A 10,299-nucleotide genomic window follows, 5' to 3' on the forward strand; every position below is an offset into this window, starting at 1 on the left:
GTTTGATGGTTATCACCACTGGACCTATGGTAGCCATTGTGGTTGAGTATCTTTTGAGGTTTAAAGCATTATATTTCAGTAGTTGGGTGAATGAACTATCTTTAGATCTGCAGATGGTCATGTATTTGTCACTCTGTGTTGCCCTGAAATGCCCTATCTTGTGGTGTAGAAAGACAAACAAGAACTCTTGTCCACAGATGCTTCCTGGATCTGGCTAAGTTTGCTGGTTTCTATTTTCAGTGGGCTGAGGGCCATGTCAGTTTTCTGCCACCTACAGGATAGACCATGAAGCTGAAGGAACTTGAGCGGCCAGCTGTCCAGGCATGGAGCCCAGCCAGCCAATACCCTTTGTATCTGGCCACAGGTATGGTGACACTGTGGATTAGGATTCACTGGGAGTACATAGGTTGAGGGGAAGCTTAGTATCTAGAATTATTTATTTTGCATCAGAGAAAGCTCTCAGATCATAGAAAGATAGGGTGACTCACAGCATAAGCAATGGGATATTAGGTGTTTTGGGTACCTGAGGGCTGCCTAGGACTATGGCTCAAGGTTAGGTACGTCATGTTTTCTTTTTTTTTTTTTTTTTGAGACAGAGTCTCACTCTGTCACCCAGGCTGGAGTGCAGTGGCGCGATCTTGGCTCACTGCAAACTCCACCTCCCGGGTTCACGCCGTTCTCCTGCCTCAGCCTCCCAAGTAGCTGGGACTACAGGTGCCCGCTACCACGCCCGGATAATTTTTTTTGTATTTTTAGTAGAAACAGAGTTTCACCGTGTTAGCCAGGATGGTCTCAGTCTCCTGACCTTGTGATCCGCCCACCTCGGCGTCCCAAAGTGCTGGGATTACAGGTGTGAGCCACCGTGCCTGGCCAATGTTTTCTTGCTTTTGTGGAGTTACCTTTGAGAAAGGGTATACCCAGCCCTCTTCTGTTCCTTCTCCTCTTCACTCCTTAACCCTCTTATACCTGAAATCCATGCATATATTGTTGCTTATACGCTGCCTTTTCTTGTGCCTAGGAACATCTGCCCAACAGCTAGATTCCTCCTTCAGCACAAATGGCACATTGGAAATATTTGAGGTTGATTTCAGGGACCCTTCTCTGGACTTGAAACACAAAGGAGTCCTTTCTGCCTCGAGCAGGTATTGTCTGACCCATACAGGGTAGATCCTGACGAAGATACTGATGAGGAATCCTGGGAGCAGTGTGGTTTCTCAGGGCTCCTGAGGAGCCAAGTGAGGGAAGAACGAGCTTTGCCAAGTTGGAGAGAAGTTAACTCTGGGCTTATTTTGCAAAAGGATTTTAAAAACAACCACCCCCACCTTTCTGGTCAGCAGCAATAGCAGTGTCAGGCCGAATGCATGTGATAGAGATGCCTCAGACAAGCCTGGACCCACGTGTACCTGGCCTGTCTTTGAACCCAGAGATATTGGGTCCTTCCTCCCTTGGCTCTTGTGAAGATAACAACCTTACACAATATCACCCTCTCTGCCAACAAGGAAGAGAACAAATGATCCTCTCCTCATTGCTTTTAGACACTGATTGGTTCTCATGGATTTCATGGCTCTTGCAGGCTTCCAGCGCTAGGTACTATCATTCATTGAGCACATGTATACATGCTAGACCCTGTGCTAGGGGCTCTGTACATTTTATTTATTCCTCATAATAAGTGATAAGTACCATATTTCCATTTTACATAGAAGGGAACTGAAACTCTGAGAAGCTAGGATTTAAGTCAAGGCCTATTTGAGTCCAAAGTCTACCTTCTTTCCATTATTCTGCCCTTCTTCTAAAGATCTTATAAAGGTGGGGCTTACAGTCTGAAGCGATGGCCTCCAAATTTTTATATCATCAGAAAAAATGTGAATATTCATTATACTCAAGGTATATATTCAATATAAATGTATACATATATTACTATACTGTTTTTGTTTTTTTTTTTGTTTGGAACAGGATCTCACTCTGTCACCCAGGCTGGATTGCAGTGGCGCAATCAGGGCTCACTGCAACCTCCACCTCCTGGGCTCAAGCAATCCTCCCGCCTCAGCACCCTGAGTAGCTGGGACTGCAGGCATATGCCACCACACCCAGCTAATTTTTTATATTTTTAGAAGAGATGGGGTTTTGCCATGTTGCCCAGGCTGGTCTTGAACTCCTGAGCCCAAGCGATCAGCCCACTCAGCCTCCCAAAGTGCTGGGACTATAGGTGTGAGCCACTGAGCCAGCCGGCTCTACTATTTTTCATTTATTTATTTTTTGAGACGAAGTCTCACTTTCTTGCCCAGTCTGGAGTGCAGTGGCGCAATCTCGGATCACTGCAACCTCTGTCTCCCAGGTTCAAGCGAATCTCCCGCCTCAGCCTCCTGAGTAGCTGGGACTGCAGGTGTGCGCCACCACACCTGGCTAATTTTTTTAATACTATCAATAAAGTGTCATTTCTATTAATTTTTTTTATATTCGAAGTTACTGGTCTAGAAGGCAACATTCCATCTGATGATTGATGAACTCCTTGTGTGTTTCTTGGTCTCGCTAAGAGATTAGTTAAAATATTTAGACAGAAGTACCCTCTTTCTTTTCGTAGTTTAACCTCATAAGGAAAAGTTAGTTGTTGTTTGCCCTTTCTTGAGCTCCTGCATCACTTTATGACAGCATCTCTTATTTTGCAGGTTTTTTTTTTTTAACATCTCTTTGTATTTCCAGTACCTGTGTCCTTTGAAGAGCAGGCACTTGAGGATTTACTGATGATGATTAGATACTCTTAGCCCCTAACCAAGCATTTCAGAAGGGGCCCCTCAAAGGGGTGAGCTAATTCAAGATGTTTATATGCTGGAGCTTAAAAAAGGGGTTCAACCTGAGAGAGCTAATAGGAAAAGGAAAAAGGGTAAGGGGGCACTAGGCAAGGGTCCTAATCCTCAACAAGCAAAGCAACAGCTTCAGCATAGTAGTAGCTCCTTAGGGTCAAGGGTTCTTAAGAAAGTATAATCTTAGAAACTGAATTTTGAGTTCCATGTGGGCAGAGATTTTAATGGTTTTTTGTTTTGTTTTGTTTTTTTCTGGAGATAGAGTTTCACTCTGTCACCCAGGCTGGAGTGCAGTGGCTCGATCTTGGCTCACTGCAACCTCCACCTCCTGCGTTCAAGCAATTCTCCTGCCTCAGCCTCCCAAGTACCTGGGATTACAGGTGCGCACCACCATGCCCAGCTAATTTTTGTATTATTAGTAGAGATGGGGTTTCACCATGTTAGCCAGGCTGGTCTTGAACTCCTGACCTCAGGTGATCCAACCACCTCAGCCTCCCAAAGTGCTGGGATTACAGGCGTGAACCACCATGCCCGGCCGAGATTTTAATGTTTTACTCATTGCTCTATCTCCAGCACTTAGAGCAGTGCCTGGCATTATATTTAATAAATATTTGTATTTAATAAATATTTGTTATACGAATGAGTGATATTATAAACTTTTGGGTTACCAGCCAGGTGCGGTGGCTCACGCCTATAATCCCAGCACTTTGGGAGGCTGAGATGGGCGGATTGCTTGAGGCCAGGAATTTAAGACCAGCCTGGCCAACATGGTGAAACCCCCTCTCTACTAAAAATACAAAAATCAGCTGGGCGTGGTGGCGCACACCTGTAATCCCAGCTACTCGGGAGGCTGAGGCACCAGAATCGCTTGCATGTGGGAGGCAGAGGTTACAGTGAGCTGAGTACCACTGCACTCCAGCCTGGACGACAGAGCAAGACCCTGCCTCAAAAAAATAAAAGAAGAAGAAACTTCTGGATTACCAGACAGCATTCAAATCCAGCGCTTCAGTTACAGTTAGTCTTCAGTTAGTCTTAGTGTCTTATGAGTTTTTCAAGCTGTTAGTTTGAATTTGGGAGTCATGAACTTTACCTCATACTCCTGTTCCACTCTGTAAGGATTTGGGGCCAGTAACCAGAATAAATAGTACAGTTAACCCTATTGATAATATTTCATCTCTGCTTTCTTTTCCCACCTCTATAACTGTGTTGGAAGATTGAATCACATTCCCAAAGACCTAAATCCCAAAGGGATTACCTTTGACACAGCCCTGTTGGGGCCTTTCTGAAGAAATCATCTTAGACACCCCAGGATCTAAGACACCCACTTCATTCTGTTCCAGTCTAGGTTAGGTCACATGCTCAACAGTCAGTATCATAAACTATTGACCAGGATGATCAAGGAAGATAGAGGGCCGCTCATCCTTTGCTTTCTGTCTTCCTCTCTCTTTTTTTCTGTGTCTTCTTCTCTATGGTGTGGCATAAGGCACAGTTGTGTGAGGCTGTAGCATTAGCTGTAATACTAATAGAGCTGTGTGACTTGGGCAAATCAAGTTAGTTATCTCAGGTTCCTTCTCTTATGTATAAAGAAGAGATTGTACAAGATGACTTCTAAGAAACTAGCTGAGATCTGAATTCAGGTTTCATGTTCAGTCTCTTATTCCCTTTTATTTTCTAGTAGTCTTCCTCCTTTTTCCATTTTTAAACCTCTTCCTGTATCTCTTTGTTATCAACTAAACATATACCTTTCAAAATCTTCCCCATTCTCTGCCTGCCCTTTTCTCCAAACCCATGCCTCAACCAAATTTGGATCCTGAAGATCCCCTTATCCTCAATCTATGATGCATCAGAGAAATATCTACCTAGAAATATTTGACTGAAAGAAAAATGTTCTGAAACACTGGTATGGGAGATAAGGGACAGCCTCAGCTATAAATAGACTGAAGAGAGTGCATGGATAAATGCCTCTGGATGCAGTCAGAATCAATATGGATTAGCATGTGCAGTGAAGCAAACAGTGTTTGGTTTGTTAGATGAATTACACTCAAAAAGAAAGTTTTCTGGGAGAATATCACACTGTTTTATATCATTGACTGAGGACATAGCTGCTGTGGGTAAATGAGGTGAGAGGCCAGTGTGTGGTCTGCTGTACCTTACCCTCTCTATACACTGAGTTTCTAGCTCTCTGGAGTGGCCCCCATAACCTCTGGAAGAACCATCGTCAAGTAACATGGAGAAAGTAGAGGATCTATCTTCTGTCATTCTACCTTTATCTCAATTCTAGCTACTTGGGGAGCACTGTGTCCTCTCTTTGAGGGCCTTCTGTAAGGGACAATGTCAAGCAGAAAAAAAATCATTTGTGTACTTCTCTCAGTTTTCCTGTTCTCAAGACTTGCTTTCTTTCTAAAGGCATTAAGATAGTAGAGCATGGGTTAGTTGTTGGAGAGACCTGAGTTTATATCCCAGCTCTGCTACTTGCTGTCCTCTTGGACACTTTATCTAACTTCTCTGAACTTTTTTTTTCCACTGTAAACTGAGAATTCATAGTAGATGTGTAGTAGTTTGTTGTATAATAGGCATTCAGAGAAGTAGCTTGCCTCTCAAACAACCAATGCTCCATTCATTCTCCAGCTTGGAGTACTGCCTTAACCACTCTGTTTGACTTCTAGGGAGGCTTGAGTTTCCCACGTTATTTTGGCTTGAATGTGGACAAACTCTTTTCACTTTAGTTCACTAACATGAACCTGGGATTTTTTATTTTAAAGAAACTTAATAAAAAAATGAAAGAATCAAAACCGAAGGAATGAATAAATCATGGAAACAATTTATACAGCAGATATTTCTTTCTTTTTTTAAAAAAATAGACATAGGGTCTCGCTATATTGACCAGGCTGGCTTCCATCTCCTGGGCACAAGTGATCCTCCTGCCCCAGCCTCCTGAGTAGCTGGGATTATAGATGTGAGCCACTGTGCCCAGCTAGACCACCTTTTTGTTTTTTAACTTTTTGTTTTTAAAAACTCCAAACTTATCAGAAAGTTGCAGAATAGTATACACCCACCCATCTCTTGCTCCGTTTTCATTTGCAGAGTAGAGATGATGGACACTCCCTGAGCACCCTGAACCATCAAGTCGCCTTCCTCACGTAACTCCACCTGGGTGTCAAGCCCATTCGCCCAGGTTGTTCTCTATCACACCCTATTCAGGCACCAACTTTACCCTCACTAGTGGGGTGGTTAGCCACAGAAATGTGCTTTCCATATGCATACAGAAAGAAAATCATTTTGTCACACCCTGTGTGTGACAAACTGAAGTAACTGCCACTCTGAAGTAACTGCCCTCTTCTCCAACCCTTTGGTGACTCCCCCTTGAGGTCTCAGGTGCCTTTTACTCTGCTCTGTATGTCATGTGTTCTGACCGTGCTGAGATCGCTGCACCCTCTGCATCTCCATGTGGGTTTTTCACTGGACATACCCTCTGCTGGTTCCTGTGTGACCTACTGTGGGCTTCTCTAGCTACTCAGTTGACATGCCCTCCACCCCTGCTGAGCTCCAGTCCCTGGGTGACATGGCAGTCTCTTGAACCTATATGGAAAAACATCCTTCTGCTATATTAAGATCACTGCAACCTTAGAAAACAGCCTTTCTGGCAGTAGCCTCTTAGCTAGCATTGTGTCGGCTCTGCTGTTTTGCTTCAGATGCTGACGTGGTCTGAGCTGGTGCTCCACACTTTGCTTCTGACCAGTTGGCTCTGCTCCAGTGACTGGCCTAACTAGTTCCTGCCTGCCACCCGCTCAGTTGCTTTGCTGACTGTTCTCAGGGAATATTTCTTTGCAGTTGGAGATCTTGTAACCTCATTTGGCTTGATATCTGGCTTCTCCAAAGGGCTGTGGAAATGTCCCTAGCTAGCAGCTATGAAGTGAGAGACAGACCACCTATGAGGCTTCAGGGATTTCACATGCCTTCTGTAGGAGCTTTGCAGAGGACCCAAACTTTCTGGAAGGGGTCCAGGGATCCAAAGGGATCTTTTTCTCTGGGGCAAGACATTGGCATTATTTTGTTAGAAGCATCCTCAGAAAGCCAGAAAAGTATTTCCTGAATGGGAGTGTATCCTTTCATGCCTCTGTCTTCAGGGCTGGCCCTTTGCAGCCACATTGCCACTCCAGTGGGCCAGCCACATGGGAGAGGCATGGGGTGGGGAGGCCGTTGGGTCTTTTCTCATTTCCAGTTTGAGAGTGAATTGTTGGTCTAGGGAGCCTGCTTCTAATAGTTACAGAAGAGTTTGGATCTTTCTCTCAATAAGAGACAGTGTTTTATGATGTTAAGAGCTCAGGCTCTGGAATAAGATGGGCCTGACTTTGAACCTTGACCCTGCTACTTCCTCGCATTTATCCTAAAATGGGGATAAAATTACTAGCTCTATGTACAGAAATTTTATAACTTTTTTGTGCTTCAGTTTTCTCAATTGAAAATGGAAATAATAGTAATACTTCATGAGGTTGTTAAATATTCAGTCAGCTAATACATCTAAAGTGCTTAAAACAGTATCTGATACATAGAAAGTATTCAATCAGTGTAAGTGGTTGCTATTATTACCTGACTATATGAGTTGTGAGGACTATGTGAAGTAATCTATTTGAAGTATATATCATAGGGCCTATATAACCCCAATATTAACTTAAAAATGTACATATATATGTGTACATATATGTATATATATACACCTCCACACAACTCAGAGGCAGTGGCTTCCTGGCTTCTAGTGTAACATAGATGAAACATTTTTTCAGAGAAAGGGCAGGACTGGGTGGAGGATACCTCCCTTCTGTCTGGGAAATGAAGGAGACAGGCAAGTTCCGGCTAGGGGTAGGGCTGCCTGCGTAATGGCAGAAGCTGACAGAGATGCCCATCCTGTGCTTACTGACATGAACCTAAGTTTGTACTGATGCCAGTTCCTCCTCTTTATAGGTTTCACAAGCTGATCTGGGGGAGCTTTGGCAATGGGCTTCTGGAAAGCTCCGGGGTTATTGCAGGCGGCGGGGACAATGGCATGCTTATTCTATACAATGTGACCCACATCCTGTCTTCGGGGAAGGAGCCTGTGATTGCCCAGAAACAGAAGCACACGGGGGCTGTCAGAGCCCTCGACTTTAATCCTTTCCAGGTACTACAGGTACTACATTTCAGTTAGTCAAACATGTCTAAGCCAGGGAGCAACAGATCTGAGTGGAAGCATTCACTTGTGGCCTCCGGTCTGTAACTCTGATCCCTTTCCAGGCTGTTTCAGGGGAGGCTTTTGATAGCCCCAAATTTGGGCTTCTTTCCTCCTTTCTCGCTCTACTTGTTCCTAGGGTGCTGTGTCTCCAAACACCTTTTATTCATACAGGGCAACCTCCTGGCTTCAGGGGCCAGCGATTCTGAAGTCTTCATTTGGGATCTGAATAACTTGAATGTGCCAATGACCCTGGGATCCAAGTCACAGGTGAGCAGCACCCCCACCACCCTGGCTGCTGCTTAGAGTGTGCAGCTGATTTTCCTAGGTAAAGTCTTGTGTTCTGGAACCAGTTGGAGCGCACGAGATTTCAAGCTTTACCACTGGAGGGCAATAAAGCTCCATAGACTAACATGCTACCAACCAGATAAGAGCTAGGATGGCCGGTGGGTGGAGGGTGTATATGGGGTGGTTGGTTTGTGCTCATTACTTGTTCCAGGAGTTTCTGGGAGGCAGATGAAAGGTGGGGAGAGCAAAAGACACCACAAGAAGGGATGGGAGTGCTGTCAGCTTTCGCAGAGTTGGGTAGGGCATTGGGCCCAGCAAAGAGGGAGCAAGAGTAGGACCCCAGACATACCATTGTCCTTTTTATGGGGAGGGTCAGCTTTATTCTCCCTGTATGTAGCTCTCCCATGCAGTCAGGGATCTGGTCTTGTGTCTTGGAGAGCCTGTCTGTCAATCTGTAACTGGGCCCATCTTTTCACTTCCTGGCCTTTTCTCTGTCTTGTGCTTACAGTATCGTGAGGTAAGTTGTTTCAATTTGATAACATCTTACGGTTTTTCTCTCGGCCTCACTCTCTCTGGGGGTCTTGGATATCTATGTTTTCCGCTCTCCCTCATCTTCCTCCTTCGCTCCCTCTCTTTTTGTCCTAGACAAGAGGGCTGTTTTTTAAAATCTTGACTCTATCCTCTTAGTAAAACCTTGGGTAGGAGTAAAACTTAGATGTGCCTTCCGTCCCTTCTGCTTCTACACTGATACCCTAAAGGATCCTCCCTGGAAAATTCAACTCCCAGCTTCCCAACACTGTCTTAGTTTGGGTAGCCCCATGTCTGTTCTTGGACTTGCTGTGGGTGGCTGGAGCAGTGGAACAGCAGATGTCACTTTGTCCAGGGGGTGACAAGTTGTCATCTTTCTGTCCCCATCCTGCCTTAGCAGCCCCCAGAGGACATCAAGGCACTGTCTTGGAACCGGCAAGCCCAACACATTCTGTCTTCTGCTCACCCCAGTGGCAAGGCAGTTGTGTGGGATCTCAGGAAGAATGAACCTATCATCAAAGTCAGTGATCACAGCAACAGGGTGAGTAGTGGAGGCCAGAACACAGGCTTGGGCTCTGGCTTCTCTCTCCTGCCGAGCAGTTAGAGCTGCTCTGCCCCAGGCCAGAGTCCTGCTTTCAGCTGTCGGACATGTGGAGTCAGCCACTTAGCACATTTCCTATTGAGAGTGAAAACAGGGAAGCTAAACAGAGCTGATCTGGAAGCTTCTACCATTCCTTACTTATTCCTGGCCATCACTCTCTGATGCCTGTGGTGTTCCCAGTCACGGAAGAGACACAAAACTTGCTCTCAGAGTGGTCCCATTTCAACTGGGCAAAAGAGTCAGGTTACAGCACCCATTGGGATATGCTTTGTTCACAGATGCACTGCTCAGGCCTGGCCTGGCATCCTGACATAGCCACCCAGTTAGTGCTGTGCTCAGAGGATGATCGTCTTCCCGTGATTCAGCTGTGGGACTTGCGCTTTGCCTCCTCGCCCCTGAAGGTGCTGGAGAGCCACAGCAGGTAGCATCTCAGACGTCATCCATATCCTTGGGGGGATGGTGGACATAACTGGCCTGGGTAGGAGGCAATATATCCCTCACTTCAGCTACTAAACATCCTTCCTGGCTTTAAAGCCATTCCAGTGAACATATAGTCACCCAATACTAACTCCAGCCCTAACTAAGAGGAGGCCCTTAGGCCCTGAGGTTATGGAGAGGAGGCTGAGATTCCATCTAAATTCCAAAGATGGAAATGGGGTCATGAGAAATACTGGAACCAGTGTTTAGTCTCCAGGCTCTGGTATGAGGCTAACGTCATTTCCTTAGGTGATGAGCTTTCCTCCTCCAGGATTTCTTCATAAAAACAACTTGACTCCTATCCTGTGAACAGGCCTCCGCAATCTGTTCTTTCTTTTCTTTTCTTTTTTTTTTTTTTTTTTTGGAACGGAGTCTTGCTCTGTCCCCAAGGCTGGAGT

At 45.3% G+C, this 10,299-nt stretch overlaps 1 protein-coding gene across 2 annotated transcripts in view; it reads left to right on the forward strand.

Annotated features, from left to right (window-relative positions):
- The window catches only part of SEC31B (SEC31 homolog B (S. cerevisiae)), a 47,457-nt gene that overhangs the window by 13,778 nt on the left and 23,380 nt on the right, over positions 1-10,299 (forward strand). Inside the window, exons 5-10 of one of the 2 annotated variants that reach the window (XM_011935536.1) lie at positions 278-364; positions 1,019-1,142; positions 7,764-7,959; positions 8,182-8,277; positions 9,221-9,364; positions 9,703-9,845. In XM_011935536.1, the coding sequence (XP_011790926.1) occupies positions 286-364; positions 1,019-1,142; positions 7,764-7,959; positions 8,182-8,277; positions 9,221-9,364; positions 9,703-9,845 (782 nt within the window). In that variant the 5' untranslated portion in view covers positions 278-285. Of the gene's footprint in view, positions 1-240; positions 365-1,018; positions 1,143-7,763; positions 7,960-8,181; positions 8,278-9,220; positions 9,365-9,702; positions 9,846-10,299 lie in introns of both variants that reach the window. The other variant, XM_011935537.1, reaches the window with a different exon arrangement.

This window comes from Colobus angolensis, unplaced genomic scaffold (genome assembly GCF_000951035.1).
Source record: "Colobus angolensis palliatus isolate OR3802 unplaced genomic scaffold, Cang.pa_1.0 Scaffold144, whole genome shotgun sequence".
In the NCBI taxonomy this organism is placed as follows: Eukaryota; Metazoa; Chordata; class Mammalia; order Primates; family Cercopithecidae; genus Colobus; species Colobus angolensis.